The sequence below is a fragment of the Macrobrachium rosenbergii genome, chromosome 23, assembly GCF_040412425.1.
Source record: "Macrobrachium rosenbergii isolate ZJJX-2024 chromosome 23, ASM4041242v1, whole genome shotgun sequence".
In the NCBI taxonomy this organism is placed as follows: domain Eukaryota; kingdom Metazoa; phylum Arthropoda; class Malacostraca; order Decapoda; family Palaemonidae; genus Macrobrachium; species Macrobrachium rosenbergii.
The window spans coordinates 34,645,278-34,662,777 of NC_089763.1; the positions used below are offsets into that span (position 1 = coordinate 34,645,278).

At 34.3% G+C, this 17,500-nt stretch overlaps 1 protein-coding gene and 1 long non-coding RNA gene across 2 annotated transcripts in view; one reads left to right on the forward strand and one right to left on the reverse strand.

Annotated features, from left to right (window-relative positions):
* LOC136850945 (uncharacterized) overlaps window positions 1-7,324 on the reverse strand; it is a 16,846-nt gene extending 9,522 nt beyond the window's left edge. The window contains exon 1 of the mRNA XM_067124926.1: window positions 7,045-7,324. Coding sequence (XP_066981027.1) covers window positions 7,045-7,210 — 166 coding nt within the window. The 5' untranslated portion in view covers window positions 7,211-7,324. The remainder of the gene's footprint in view (window positions 1-7,044) is intronic.
* The window catches only part of LOC136851473 (uncharacterized), a 544,852-nt gene that overhangs the window by 398,066 nt on the left and 129,286 nt on the right, over window positions 1-17,500 (forward strand). The gene's annotated exons all lie outside the window — the stretch shown is intronic.

A 17,500-nucleotide genomic window follows, 5' to 3' on the forward strand; every position in this document is an offset into this window, starting at 1 on the left:
CATTGCTTTAAAAACCAGTCATTTCAATGCTTTACCTGTGTTGGTCTGAACTGATTTAGAGATGAAAAATTTCTTTGCTTTAAAAACCAGTCATTTCAATGCTTTACCTGTGTTGGTCTGAACTGATTTAGAAATGAAAAATTTAATTGCTTTAAAAACCAGTCATTTCAATGCTTTACCTGTGTTGGTCTGAACTAATTTAGAGATGAAACATTTCATTGCTTTAAAACCAGTCATTTCAATGCTTTACCTGTGTTGGTCTGAACTGATTTAGAGATGAAAAATTTAATTGCTTTCAAAACCAGTCATTTCAATGCTTTACCTGTGTTGGTCTGAACTGATTTAGAGATGAAAAATTTCTTTGCTTTAAAAACCAGTCATTTCAATGCTGTACCTGTGTTGGTCTGAACTGATTTAGAAATGAAAAATTTAATTGCTTTAAAAACCACTCATTTCAATGCTTTACCTGTGTTGGTCTGAACTGATTTAGAGATGAAAAATTTTTTTGCTTTAAAAACCAGTCATTTCAGTGCTGTACCTGTGTTGGTCTGAACTGATTTAGAAATGAAAAATTTAATTGCTTTCAAAACCAGTCATTTCAGTGCTTTACCTGTGTTGGTCTTTACGCTGACGGCGTTACACGTGTCATTGATCATGCACTTAATTCTGCAGGCACCTGAAAAATACCGCAGGTCACAATTGAGTGAATTTTCATCATACATCTTCCATTCAGTGAATAAAGGTTCTAGTTCGTGAGGGAATATTGTTAGTTTCTGTTCATCACGATAACATCAATAAAAGTAGTGATGGTCTTTTCAGTTCGTATTGATTGACAGAGGTGAATTTCAGATTATTCCTGTGTGAGGAGAATGTTTTCGAATACCAGTGTAACTTAGGTGCAAGTGTACAAACGCAACACCCGCACACATACACGTATATATGTGTATTTGTTTTGTGTCTGATTAGTGGACCTGGGTTCGCGCATCAGAATTTCGTCATATTTCGTGCACTTGGATCTTAAGGCTTTGTAGTGACAAGCGTACCCCAAAAAACGGGCGAAGAATTCGAGAAAGTTAAGAGGGCATTGTGGCTATTACAATTACACACACATGTATATATATGTATATATGTATGTATATATATATACATATATATGTATATATATATATATTTGTGTGTGCGTGTGTATAAAATCTCTCTCTCTCTCTCTCTCTCTCTCTCTCTCTCTCTCTCTCTCTCTCTCTCTCTCTCTCGTCCGAACTGAAATAGAGCAAAGCACACCCGATCAATCATCTTAAGGAATAATATGCTCGTGAGCCACGCGCATCGGAAAACCCGAGTAATAAGGGTGAAGTCCCCAAAGCGATTCGAGCGATAACCGACCTTCTGGTCAACGCTGCTCGTCTTAGAAAAAGCGAACGCTTTTGCGGCAAAGGTCAGGGCGAATGGGACCTCATCACAAAAGTATGAAGGACAATGACGAGTCAGAAAGGTTTGACTCTCGTTCTCTCTGTCTCATACACGCACGTGTGTGTTATGACGTGGGCGTTACACACACACACACATACACACATACAGACATTCATACATATATATATATATATATATATATATATATATATATATATATATATATATATATATATATATATCACACATTACCACAGGTGTGTAGGTCCTGACCGGTTTCGACTTTATTTCAAGCCATTGACGAAGGACTGAAACACAGTATTAGAAGTCGCAAACCTAGGGCCTACACCCCGTCTCTTATTTTTCACCTGTTTAACCGCAGATGTTAAGAGTAATATCTTAATTGTTGTATATCAGAAGAGTAATATCTTAATTGTTGTATATCAGCAGTGCATGTATTTTTTTTTTATATATCTGCAAATCACCCTAACTTAAAGGGAATATTATTTGCTGACAAGAGTTGAATGGAGATGTGTTAAAAGGGTTTAACATATATATTCGTGTCATGTTCCTTTGGTGTATATACAGAATTTAAAGGTAAAAACGTGCAAAGTGTTTTTAGCTTTTGAAAATTAGAATTTTTCATTGTCTGTCCTTTCTGTATCGTTTGGCTTTTAATATTTGTACCATTTTGATTTTGTTGTATTTTTGATGTTCGAATGGTGTTTAGAAAGTAACATCGTAACAGAATGTCATTCAGCATTTCTGATATTTCCTACGGTGGTGTTTGGTCTTAGCCTTTGTCTGTGATTTAAAAAAAATTTGCTGGACAAAGCTACATTGAGTGTTATCAAAATCATAAAATGCTACGCCATCTGTAGCCCTCTCCATCTGAACTCACTGAAACACTTTGCCAGGAAAATTTCAGACCAAACTCGGCTGGGCAGTTTATACTGTACTATGTTTGTTACTTGGTAATCTCTTTCTAGTTTTTCATTTCGCTGCTATATAAACCCCCATAAAAGCTTATTGAATAAAGTCTGAACTTGAAACTACATGAGGCAACTCATTTTTAAAGTATATGTGGTGGAAAAGTTACAATAGACACGAAACAGTGTAAGACAAGGTCAAGTTCCTTCAGTGCATTGAGGCAGTCGAATGCGCCCATCACACCAACCAAAATCATAGTCTTCAGTTTGTGAAATTGATCCACCAGTATATTATTATTGTGATTATTATTATTATTTTTTTCCCTAGTCAAATCTGGGGTGCGTCTTCGAGGTTACAGCGTCTTCGACGCCGGGAAAATGGAAGTTTCAGCTGCCAGTAAATAAATGAGTAAAAGTAAGAAAACCGCGAAACTACCGTAAACTAATAATGTCATTTATCATTCTGGTTACCAATTCTGGTAAGGCGCATTTCTCGCGAAAGAAATCAGGTTGTTTTTTAACTGCTAGGCAGTAAATTCTCGTGCGCTGTGAAAGCTCACCGGCGAATGAAATATTTCTCTAATTTACTCCCAGAGCGTCAAGTTCTCCATGCTCTTTGGAAACCCACACTCCTGTTAAAACCTTTCATCCCTTTCTACTCTCAATTTACCTTGCAGCGCTGAATGACCTCATTGGTCCCATTGCTTGGCCTTTGGCTTAAATGCTATATTCCACAAGTGATGATTATCATAAAAAAAATTAATTATTGCTCCCAGAGATGAATGACATTGAAAATTATCATGCCGCCCAACAGTAGCAGCCTTACGTCAAAATGCGTTAGGCATTATGCTGCTGGAACGCAAATTCCTGAGATGTATGCTAGTGTTGCACCACCCCCGGTGTTTTTATTTGGGGGGGGGCCATTCCCCTAGGTTAGGTTAGGTTAGGTTAAGTTAGATTAGATTAGATTAGATTAGCATCTCCACAATAATTTGGGTGTGGGAACATAATGAGATTATTTTCAAGAAAATTCTGTGGTTAGTTTTTTAAGATATGGCGCCCCGCTTTTTTATTTTTCAGGGAAAGGTTTAGGTACTCGGTTACATCTCGGAAAAATGCTGCCGGAACAGGCGTTTATTTTTTGACGTAATCCGTGCTTGACTGTGACGGCAGGGCATGATTGCCCGTCGTAGATAAACAACGGTCTGACCTAGATCAGGTAGCGTGAGGTCAGGTTTATAATTTCCTCTAGATATTCTTCAGGTATTAGTAGTTATCAAGAGTTTCTTAGTGAAATTCCAAGGCACTTTTTACATTCATGACTTTGTAATGTAAACAGTTAGAAAGTTCTCGTAACCCTGGTAGCGTTATGGCATCAAAATGACTTTCAAAGTATTAATAGAAAGTTCTCGTAGCCCTGGTAGCGTTATGGCATCAAAATGGCTTTCAAAGTATAGATTAATTTAAACCAAAACTGTCATGTTTCTTGATAAGTTTGAAATTTTGTTCTATTACTAAATATGTACCGAAATTAGAATCTGTTGGGATTCCCAATGGATTTAACTTTTGGATAAAGGGTTTTCAGCTGAAGATTTAAAGAAAGAAAGAACAGAAGAACAGCAGTCCGTAAGTATTATCAGCTGAAGATTTAAAGGAACAGCAGTTCATAAGTGTTATCGGCTGAAGATTTAAAGAAAGAAAGAACAAAGGTTTTCCGTTGAGGATTTAAAGCAATCCGTAAGTGTTTTCAGCTGAACGTTTTAAGAAAGAAAGCGAGATCAGTAGCCCATAAGGGTTATCAGCTTGAAAAAAAAAAAATAAAGAAGGAACACCGCCCTGGAAACCGTGATTTTCTTAAAAAATAATGATATCAATATCACACCCAAGGTCAGTAAGTTTAGACTTCCAGGCTCTGCTAAAACAAGTGGAGCTTCTTTTGGAACGGTTTGCGTGCTCATCACGAGAAGCGTTTTAGTCAGTACAAAAATTACCCTGACTGTCGACCATTAGTTGACTATATGCCAAGAACAATAAGAGGGAATTAGATATTCGTCTTGTTTTTTAAGTGAGTACAGGTCATGTTTTTCATGGTCTGTGAATAGTTCTGCTCTTTCGTCTTTGCAAATTCCTCACCGGGAAGGAAAGGTACAGTTTTTGTGCCCCAGAATAAAGGCTTCGGCTTGTCAGCAAATTTACATGCGTGGTGTAACCCCTATGATCTGGTTTTTTTTTATTTATTTATTTTTTTTTTTTTTTTTTTTACAAATCTCTTCATCAGCCCAACTGCTGTAAAAGTATTATAGACTGAACATTTTTTTTCTGCAAATAAAAATTAGTTCTAAGTGAGCCAGTCGTTGGCTAAACATATGTGGTGTTGAGGATACAAAATACATGGAGGAAACAATAGAAGTCTCTCTCTCTCTCTCTCTCTCTCTCTCTCTCTCTCTCTCTCTCTCTCTCTCTCTCTCTCTCTCTCTCTCTGTATATATATATATATATATAATATATATATATATTATATATATATATATATCTATATAATATATATATATATATATATATATATCTATATATATATATATACATTATATATATATACATATTATATACATACACACACACATACATAACATACATATACGTACTGTTTATATATCATTGAATATTGTGATATTAACCTGATTTATCTCTTCCTGTCTAGATTTTATTTTAGCTTGAACACATTTCCCTTGGAGAACAGAGGAATTTCTCTAACTATTTTTAAGCATTCGCACTTATATATATATACATTATATATAATATATGTATTATATGTGTCTATATATACAGTACATACATCTATACATTATACTGTGTATTATGTATAGTGTATCCTGACCGGTGTCGGCTTTATAAACCGTCTTATGATGCAAACTAATAAAAATTCAGCTTATATATATATGCTGACAAGAAAGGTACATATATGTTGAACTCCTAAAACTTTGCACCAGTCTTCTGGAGATGGCTTAGCAATGAAGCCAAAACCAGTCAGAGCAAATGTTTTTCATTTCTTCAAGTATATAAGGATATACTGTATGCAATCTAATGTGTTTAATATATGTATGTATATATATATATATATATATATATATATATATATATATATATATATATATATATATATTGACAAGAAAATGTACATATAATATGTTGAAGTTCTAAATTTTTGCATCTGTCTTCTGGAGATTTGTTAGCCAATGAAGCCAAAACTCTCAGATTCTCTCAAATGTTTTTCACTTCTTCCTCTCTCTATATAATGTTGGCCCATATACTGTATAAAAATCATGTCATCTCGACTCTCTCTTATATTACCATATGTTATTATAGTAAAGGTACGCTAGTTATTGAACAACTGGTCACTTGGGGTACCCTAGTTATTAAACAATTGGTCATTTGGGGGCCACACTAGTTATTGAACAGGCCATTTGGGGGTACACTAGTTATTGAACAGTAGGTCATTTTGGGGGTACACTAGTTATTGAACAATAGGTCATTTGGGGTACACTAGTTATTGAACAATAGGTCATTTGGGGTACACTAGTTATTGAATAATTGGTCATTTATATTAGTAAAAGGTATTTTATTTAATTATTTAAGAAAACGTGTAAATTAGAAGAGACAGGATGAATACTAATGTATGCCAGTTACATTAGAAAAATCAAGTTTTTTAAAGATTTAAATCTATATATTTTTCAATCGTAAATTGTGAATCTAGGATTCAACTTAAGCTGGACTTTTAAATCTAGGACTTGTTATAAGAAATAGGAACAGACCAAAGTGTCATTATTTAAATCATGTCAAACAGCAATGTCTGTTTTCCAAATTACCTTAGATTTATATTCCGTCCTGAATCAGTGAATGGCATACACAAAATTCCTATAGAATATTAAGTTTTTTACTTCCCAAATCACGTACATGATTACCAGACTTATCCCAAGGTCTGGTTCATTTTTTTAAGAAAACAAATTAATTCTCTTATAAAAAGATTTTTTTTATACACAAGTCACAAAAATTATTACTTCCCTTATCCCAAAATCTGGAACTTCATTTGTTTTAAGGAAACAGATTAATTTTTCATATATAGAATATATTTTTTATATGCAAGTCACATAAATGATTACCTTCCTTATCCCAAAATCTGGTTCCTCATGTTTTTTCTAAGAAAAATTATTATTTTTCATATATGAAATATATATTTTATATACAAGTCACGTAAATGATTACTTTCCTTATCCCAAAATCTGGTCCCTCATTTTTTTTCTAAGAAAACATTATTTTTTCATATATAAAATATATTTTTCATGTATGGTTACGTAAATGATTATCTCCAGTATCCCAAAATTTGATTCCTCATTTTTCCTAACAAAAATGAGGAATATATTTTCATATATTTTCCTAAGAAAAATACATGAAATGTATTATTTTTATACACAAGTCACAAAAGCGATTACTTCACTTAACCCAAAATGTGGTTCCACGTTTTTCCAACGAAAAATAAGGAACTTATCTGATGTATTTTTCCTAGGAAAAACATATAATATATATTTTTTTATACAAAAGTCGCGTAAATGACTATCTCACTTATTCCCAAATCAGGTTCCTCTTTCTTTTTTTTTGGAAAAAATTATTGAATTTCAAAAGAAATAATTCTCCGGTCACAACTCACATGACGAAGGAGCATTCGGCCACTGGTAGTGGGCGGCACCCCCAGGGATCGCCTTTAGACGATGGATTGTCACTGGGCGCGTAGTGCAGGAGCTCTCAGGAAGGAAAGTTACCAGGGCCACCCACAATACCACCATGGCCACAGAGGTCCTTGGCATAGGCCCCATGGTATTTGGGGAAGATGGCCCGGTTCTCCTTTTTCCAAGAGTGGGCTGCCCAACTGCCAAAAATAGAAAAAAAAGTAAAAAATATTAAAAAGTGTTGTTTGTAACTAAGTGAATTTTTTTATTGAAGTTTTTTTAGCAAGATTAAGAAACTTTGTATCCGGGGACATTTGCAAGTTTAGAATTGTTGCACCACGGGGAATATATTGTGCCCGTTGTCTAAAGATATGTTTTTTTATGCTTAATTTCATTAAGGGTTTTGTACCTAATATTGTATACATTCATGCATACCCAAATACGCATTATGTATGTGTGTGTATTATATATATATGTACATAAATATATATAATATATATGTTATATGCGTGAAATATATACATACTTTATATATATGTATATATAATATATGTATATATATACATATATAAATGTATATATATAATTTATATACATATGTATATATAATTATATATACACACATATACATATATATCTCCTAAACACCCAGTCCAAAATAAGATTTTAATACTCTACCTAAGACCATTCCAAGATTCCTACTGAAGGGTCAGGCGTCCCAGAAGAATGAAAATGCCTTCCAGTCCTCCAGTACTAAGTCCTGATAAGCCACGTACAACTCGAATGGCGTGTGAGTACAAAAAAGCCATAAAATTAAAATGCTAAAATTGCACAGAAGTAGATCTTCACAATCAGAAAAAAAAAACAAGAAAATAAATAACACTTATTTAGAGCTGTTGTCGTTTTCCGTCATGGGTGATATTCCTTTGAACTATAGCGAGAAATGAATCTTAATTGAGAGTAGGTAGGACTGGGGACTACAGCGGCAATTGTCGTTTTTTTACACAAAATTGTAAAGTAAGTATACCTTAGTTTTAACCAGACCACTGAGCTGATTAACAGCTTTCCTAGGGCTGGCCCGAAGTATTAGAATTGTTTTGCGTGGCTGAGAACCAATTGGTTACTTAGCAACGGGACCTACAGCTTATTGTGGAATCCGAACCACATTATGCCGAGAAATGTAACGTGCAAAGTTACATTTACTGTAAGTTTAGGCATCGAATAAATATTTTCACTGTGGTGTGTAACCGACTGGATTTTATAATAATAATAATAATAATAATAATAATAATAATAATAATAATAATTCTACCCTAATAAATAGCAACACAACACCTGGCTTGGAAAGAAATGTATTGCTGTTCGAATGTCAATGTATATCTATTGATCGGTATGAAACAAGATTCCAATAATATAATGATTTTTGTTGGATTTTTATCAACGCCACGTGTTTCGTTTCAAGGAAAAAGGAGAATTTCCCTCAAAGAAAACGTACTAGATCAAGATTTTATGGCTCACTGTGGTAAAGTGGATTCCCTTACTAGAAACCATATTGTTGAACAGAAATAAACTAGTTTATTTTAAGCTTAATGACGTCTCATCGCTTTCAGATAACTTATGCTTTTCTCGATGTTTTATTTTTCTATAAAAGAAAACTATCGTGCCGGCTTTGTCTGTCCGTCCGCACTTTATTATATATGCGCCTTTTCCTGTCTGCACTTTTTCTGTCCGTCCTCAGATCACAAAAACTACTGAGGTCAGAGGGCTGCAAATTGGTATGTTGATCATCCACCCTCCAATCTTCAAACATACCAAATTGCAGCCTTCTATATAGAATTACTAGCTTCTTGGCTGGTGTAGGTTATGACTGCCTTATGCCAACACGGCCTGTCTCGTGGGAAATAGTTTGAATTGCTTTTTACGCCGGAGTATTTATATAGAATCTACCGGCCACTTTTAACCAGGTGCTTATGTAAATGTAATAACCATAATTCCCTCTTAACTTTTCGGATTCTTGACACTTTTTTAAAAACTCTTGGCACTACAAAGCCTTAGATCCAAATGTAAGAACATAAAGTTCTACGTTGATTCTCATTCATTCACGTGAAGGCTAATTTCCTTGTATAAAGACGGCCTTTGCTCTAGACCAGCGGTTCTTAAACATTTTTGCCTTGCATTATTTATAGATCCCACGCCATCTGAAATTTTTGCCAACTATAAACAATATGTTGCATATTTGCTTATTATGACTATATGGATGAATGGTAGATTTTTGTTTCATTGCTGTTAAATTTTTTTATAAGTATGCACTGTACAATATTTCAGTTCATAAAGAAGATCTGAAATGAAAATTGACTTATATTTTGAATTTTTGACATGTTTTGAGATAATCATTAGAAAACATATGGAAGCAGTGATAATGTTTTTGGCAATTTTGCAATTAATATCACGAATTTAAACAAAAATAGGCACCAGGCACCATCTTGGCTTGGAAGCTTCTGGCGCCCCCCAGTTTAAGAATCACTGCTCTAGACTGCTCCAGAGAGCAGGAAGCTGCACTTACCAAAAATGCAGCCCCAGGAGTAAAAGGAGCATCCTACAAGCCCAAGGGTCCTAATAGGAAAGGAGCCCAGTACAAGAAAGTAAGTATATCTTAGTTTAACCAGACCACTGAGCTGATTAACAGCTCTCTAGGGCTGGCCCGAAAAATGAACCAACTGGTTACCTAGCAACGGGACCTACAGCTTATTGTGGAAGCCGACCCAATTATGACGAGAAATGAATTTCTATCACTAGAAATAAATCTAATTCTTCATTGGCCGGTCGAGGAGTCGAACGCTGGGCCAACAAGAGAATCCACCCCTCCAGTGAAGAACTAGCCCAGTACAGAAAAGGAAACTGAGAATGAAAGAATAAACTGTGACAGAGATAACAAAGAAATGCAAATATGACAATTAACAGCTAAGGACATGTGATTAGCTGGTCCACTGGTATAGTGATTAGTGTCGTGGCGTGCCACTCAGGTGTCGCTGGTTCGCTCTCCCCTGGGAGATGAAAATTACCAGGCTCTGTATCGTGATCAGTTACTGCTACAGTGTGGAGTCTGCGGTGGGAGGTTGAAACCAATATTGTTTGGAAGCTTGAATTCCAAGTCAATGGCCCCTTTGGTGTGCTTGTTCCGTGTGAATAGGTTTCATCTACTGAAATAATGATAATAATAATTATAATAATAATAATAATAATAATAATAATAATAATAATAATAGCAGCAAATTAATAAACTTTGTCAGTCTGCCCAAAGGAAAAGCAATTTAAAACCAAGACTGAACTCCTGAAGTTCCAGCGATTCAACTGCAGAACTTGGAACGCCATTCCACAGTTTGGTCAAAACAGGAATAATAATCAGTATAGACTTCTTGACAGAAGCATTGCCCACTACTGCCCAGTACTCTGGAAATCACATTTGTAACTACTGCACATGTTCCAGAAGCATCTGGCTTGTACGGCTGTAGATTAAGCTGGGAAGCCAACACGGGCTCTTGTTCAGAAAGTATGACATGGCTGAGTTTGATTTCCTTCCGTTCGTCTTCGACACAAAGAATTTTGGGCATGAAATATATTTTTTCTGTAGTAGATTATGCAGACCAATGAAAAACACCAGTTGTAGACTTTAACAGAGATTGCCAGAATGTTGAGCCAACTTGGGAGTATGACCTTGTTGAAGAAGCTGGACAGGCCAGGTGAGGGAGAGACTAAGGGTAACATATGTCAAAAATTAAAAAAAAAAAAAAAAAAAAAAAAAAATTCAGCACAGTCTACTATGTAAGACGCACTGAAGACAAAGCATTAACAATCTGATCGACTCATCAACTATTAATCCAGTTCAAACTGCTTCTGTTTTCTCGCGTGCTTGCGGTTGAAACCCAGGCAGACACGAGGAGCTTGGTTTAATCAATCCCTGTGCTGTGCAGCGAATGTCAGTGTGGCCCACCTGCCCAAATTTCGACACGCGATGCCTTCTTGGGGTTGCTTCAGTGCATTGAGTCCAGTCGATTTTATCACAATATTCGCTCAGGAATTTTTCTTAGGAGACGATAACGTTGATATATATATATACGTGTGTGTGTGGATGTATGTGTGTGTATGTATATACACATACACACACATATATGTGTGTATATATATATATATATATATATATATATATATATATATATATATATATATATATATATATATATATATATATATATATATATATATATATATATATATATATATATATATATATATATATATATAAACATTGCTCAAAAACATTGACCATACATACTTCTGAACTTCAAACACATGTAAATTTTTTCCCTTTTTATTTGAGAGCGTGTATATGTGTCAATCTTTGAAAGTCTAATAAATATCAAACTCACACAGTTAAATTTACTCCATGATTATTGATATAAAGGTGAATGCAAATTTTTATTTAATGAATCATATCTTCAGGTATCTTTTTATTTTTGGAAATTACCTGAAACAATAACTTGAAATTTGAATTTGAAAAAATTTCTGTATTTTCTGACTGATTGATTGAATTTTTAATATTTAGTACAGAACTATATGCTTGAAACTGGCAAGCGATTTAGGTAATTAAACCACAAAATGAGGTCCTTGCAAAGTTTTCTGCAGTTCATGTAACTTTTCAACTTCAGAATATTACATTAGCATCGAATTTAAAAACGACACTTGACCAAAAAAAGACATTAAACCTTGAAATAGTCTCTGAAGGTTTACAGACTTCAGGGCCCGTAGGGGGTTAGTGCCGTCAGTGCACCTCATGCCGTGCACTGTAGGCATTACTTAAGGTTCTTTGCAGCGTCCCTTCGGCCCCTAAGCTGCAACCCCATTCGTTTATTTTGCTGTACCTCCTTTCATATTCTCTTTCTTCCATCTTACTTTCCACCTTCTCTTAACAATTGATTCAGAGTGCAACTGCGAGGGTTTCCCCCTGTTCCACCTTTTAAACCTTTTACTGGCAATTTCCGTTTCAGCGCTGAATGACCTCATAGGTCCCAGTGCTTGGTCTTTGGCCTAAATTCCATTTTCATTCATCCAGACTTTTTCAGAAGTTATCAGTGGCTAGAAAATTAAAAATTTAGCTCTAAAAATACCCACTGGAAAAACTTGTGCTTATAAGAATGGCAGATGACCGAAATAAAATGAAGATTAACCTTTAAAACGTTCACTCGGGAAATATATTTTCAGTAAATGACAAATGACTTGAAAACTTGAGAGAAGCAACTGTGAACTGAAAATATTCACTGGGGAAATTTGCATTCAATAAGTGACATTTGGCCCCCCCCCAAAAAAAAATGAAAATCTGAACTTTGAAAACATTCACCAAAGAACTTGACGCATTAAAAAAAAATTATACCAAATTCTGAAAAAGTAAATAAAAAAAATGCAATGCAAAGGATCCTCCATATTTAACATCAATTTACCACCGAGATTCCCGCATTCGTCGTATCCAGTTCTCGGTACTCTATTCAGGTCTAAAGCGGATTCCGAGATGGAAGTTGAGTGCTGGCAATCTTATCGAATGCCAAGTGTGGATGAGTCGTTTGCTCCTGGCTAAATTAACCAGTCACTAGACGAGCAGCGGCAGTTCCCCTTGAGGGACGCCGAAGCCGAATGAGTGTTTACAGAGTTTGAATGACAAATTTGAGGAGCTATATTTAAACAGACCCTTGGTTCAGGTGTTCGCTTTGAAGTAGAGTCGGCGTTGAAAATGTATTAGGATGGAAAGCAAGACTTAATCATTTGAAGCAATATGTTAAGCATATATTTTTTTATATTAAAGGAACTAGACACGATGGCATTTACGTACAGAATCTGTTATTAATGTTATTATTATTATTATTGTTGTTATAGAAAGTTCCACAGGATAAGAAAAGTAATGAATCCACTTTGAACTCTGCTCTTCCTAGGCACACGAGTGCATCAAGAGCAGCAAAAGTGGTGACTGAAATGCCATTAAAGGCGAAGGTCACCGCTGGTCAAGGTTACTGGTGAAGGTCAGTGATAACTGGAGAATTCCTTTAAAACATTTCTGCAAAGGTAATTACATCAAAAATAACTTTTCCTGTTACGGTTTTCCGAAGTTTTGTGTGACTGCTGATATTGAAGAATGGGTCTAATTAACTGAAGAAAGGACGTGTGTAATCATGATACCGAATACTGAGGGAAAACGTTGGCTACACGTAAACACGCATACGTATGTCGCCACATGTAAAGAACGTGTCCACACGCAAAATACCACAAAGAAAACCTGTTTGATTTAAACAAACAGACGTGCAGTTGGATGTGGAGGCCAAACACGGAGACAATAATAGTTTTTCTCAAGAACCAGGAGTCTAAGCATGTGGTTGTGCCTTCGTACAAACAGCAGGAGCTTTGGGTTGATGTAACAGTGTGGTTGCGACATAGGCACATTGCGTGTCTGATGTTGGTGACGCTCCGAATTACTGAAAGGAATAAAGTTGATGCAAGTGAAAATTGCACAGGTTTGTGCAGTGAATACTGGAGGCTGATGTTGAGGTTGATGTTGACAAGAAAGTACAAGCGTAATTGCGATCCAAATAAGGAGGAGATGAATGCAGACTTGTAACTTCACATCTTTTAAAGTGCAGAACACTTGAAGGAGTGACTCATGAAATGTTGGTAGCAGGAAAAGCAGTGAGGTTTTTAAATGAAGTTTTGAGTGAGAGGAAATTGCACTAACAGAAAATCCGCGGATTATGACTGTTTTTGCAAGACAAATTTGCATTGTGTACACAGAAAATATGCAAAATAAGAATAATATTTATAAAAGCCTAAATTTGCTTGTACAGAGTTTAACACTAATAGCATCAATGCTTATTTAACAAGATCCTCCCTTCACTGTTGTTAAAGTATTATATTTTTATTGTGTGCATTTCCTGTTATTCGTTTTTGTTTCACTCATTCTTTCATTGATTACCCTCCTATTCAGTTTCTTATCTTTATACTTTATTAAATAAATTTGAGGGGAGTCAATTAAAGAATATAAATCCAATTAAGGTCTGAGTTGCATTCCATGAGGAGAGGTCAGGTCAGTAAAGGGCCGGGTAAATAGGTCGATTGTATGATAATGCACCGAGCACAAATGTAAAAGACATGCATGGCTAGAAATAGCACATATGTCGGTCACACGATGAATGAATGCAAAACCATCTGTTTAATTCTCTCTCTCTCTCTCTCTCTCTCTCTCTCTCTCTCTCTCTCTCTCTCTCTCTCTCTCTCTCTCTGATTGGCAACACCAAAAACTGCACAAAACAGATAGAGTCAAGCCACCTGGCTTATTATGTATGTGTGTGTGTGTGTGAGATTGAGAGAGAGAGAGAGAGATATAGATAGAATTTAACAGTTTTAAGTAAATGACATTAGGCAGGTTATGCTAATTCCAGAACAAAAGTCCTACCACTGAATGTTCGGTTAACCGAAAGAGTCAGATAAGGGAGGTTCTGCTGTATATATATATATATATATATATATATATATATATATATATATATATATATATATATATGTGTGTGTGTGTGTGTGTGTGTGTGTGTACATACATACATACTGTATATACGCAGCCTATCTTTTTTTTTTATATCGATCTCAGTGGTAGGTGACAGCAATCAATAAGGACCCGGATAACATCCAGTCAAAAGAAGACGCATTAACATGCCTCGTCGTTCTCGTAGCGGAGAAAACGCTCTCCGGAATAATAATGGAGGTTCGACGAGTATGAGAAATGTGACATTCATTTATTTCGAAGTCTTTTCCATTGTTCAGTTCTGTCACGCCTACTGTAAGTCTAAGTGACGTGTCTGACTGAATGCCGTGTTCTTTTGCATCGATGTTTGACTGTCTTTTTTTTTTGTAAGCTCATTCTGTTTTTTTTTTTTTTTTTAGTTAATTCTAGTTTTTTTAATGCTGTCATGCTTAATCGGAATTGATATGCGCGGGGAATGAGTATGTGAAGTTCATCTTTTTTTCTTCTATTTTTGTTAAGTATTCATGATATTTTTATAATTTAATTTTATTTTAAAATAGTTTTTCTAATATATAGGAATAAAATTTTTGAAGTTCATCTTTTTTCTTTTATTTTTTTCAAGTATTCATTGATATTTTCCTAATATATTAAAAAAAAATTTTTTTAAATTCATTCAAGTTCTTTTGTCTAATGCTGTCATGCTTTTTTTGTCTATTTTTTAAAGTATTCATTGATATTTTTCTAATTTATTTTTATTTTAAAAATATTAATTTATATTTTCTGACCAGATTACGTTTGAATTTTCAGTTTATTGATTCATATTTTCCTAAGAAAGAGTTCCGGATACCTTTAAAAGAAATCCTTATTGATTAAGTTCTACGAATATACGAATTTTCTCGCTCCAATGCGAATTTGCTCCCGTGGAAAAATGTTTGTTTTCGAAAATGTCCTCTGATTTGAAATGTTCGTGCATTTTGCTGGTTGGGTGTTTTTGTATTTACAATTGACCGAAAGGTTATGTGTGTGTATATATATATATATATATATATATATATATATATATATATATATATATATATATATATATGTATAAATATATATATATACATATTATATATACCATGAATACATAGAAGAAAGTAAACAAAGACCTAACAATCATGAAGGCACTTTCCCTCATAAGAAACCACTTAGTCAATCAGTGAGTAAAATAAACACAAGCAACTAAAAAAAAAAATAAAAAATACAAACAGGTTTGCAATCAAACGAAAGAGAAAGTAAACATGAGGAAGTTTAAAGTTCTTTTTATTTATTATTTTTAAAGTAACCTATCACCCTTTGTTAAAGGGCTTCCAAGGCGAAGGGCGACTGGTTTTTGGACGTCATAGCTTCGTGTTGATCTGATTTCTTTTTTTTTATTGTTAATCACAAGAAGGAGACCGACTAGAAATTCAGGAACTGCTTTTTGTTTTTTGTACATAATTATCCATTTGTTATTTTATATTAATTTTTTTGATTGGTGTCTATAAATTCTGATTTATATTTAGCACCATACATTATGTACATTATATATATATATATATATATATATATATATATATATATATATATATATATATATATATATATATATATATATACATATACATACATAATGTGTGTGTGGGTGCTAAATGTAAATCAGAATTCATAAAGATATCAATCAAATAAATATAAAATAACAAATGGGTAATTATATACAAAAAGCATCCTGTACAACCTAAAGCAGTTCCTGATCTTCTAGTCGGTGTTTATATATATATATATATATATATATATATATATATATATATATATATATATATATATATAAAAATTTTGTATACAGTATATATATATATATATATATATATATATATATATATATATATATATATATATATATATATATATATATATATATGTTATTACATCCCAAGAGATTTCCTACTTGATTTGAGTCCCCCTTTACGTGGAAGAAGGATAAAACCCAACAGAAACTTGACTAACTCGTTCAAGACAACTCAGTTCATGACAAGGCAAAACTTAATCCAGCCCTGGGCTCCAAATTCGTCCTTGTCATAACATAGTTATCCCAAGAAGAGGTTAAGAAAGAACTATGAAAACTGTCACCTGTTCATCGTCTTCAAAACACCGAGTTTTATGTGTGTGTGTGTTTTTTTTTATAGTTTTAGAGCAAAACCATTGTTGACGAAAAACTCTTCCATTCAGCTCCTGCGGAGAATCGAAACAGCTAGATGCTGGAAGGTCGAAGAGAAGAGATTGCGTAGAATGTATTCGACGCCGTTGTCAAGTGCTGTTATCAAGTGTTGTTATCAAACGTGTTATCAAACACCGCTGCCAAAACACTCGTTACCACTCGTCCTAGCTTATTGACAGCAGTCGGAAATGGAAGTCTCCATTGGCTGCTGTTATGTTTTGTAAAAGCCTGAACGAACTGCCTGAGTCCGTTGTATCAACACGCCGCTCAGGTGTGAAAATTGCAGGCACGGTGCCAAGGGCCACGCAGTGCCATCTACCTGGTGGTATATAACCTGGCACTTTGTTCTTGTTTATTTATATGTTTTTTTTATTGTTTTACATTCAGGAAATTAGGAGGTTCTGCTCTACATTTCTGCACATTTTAAAGGTCGATTTGCCGTCGTAAACGCATCGACAAGTTATAAAAACATGAGAATTCTTCTGACTGAGATATTTACCCTCTTCCCTGATTTTATCCTTTCAACTTGATTTTAAATCCTCAGACATTTTAATTTTTATGTTTGCTCTCCATCTAGAGATGATGATTCGTTCGAATATATATATATATATATATATATATATATATATATATATATATA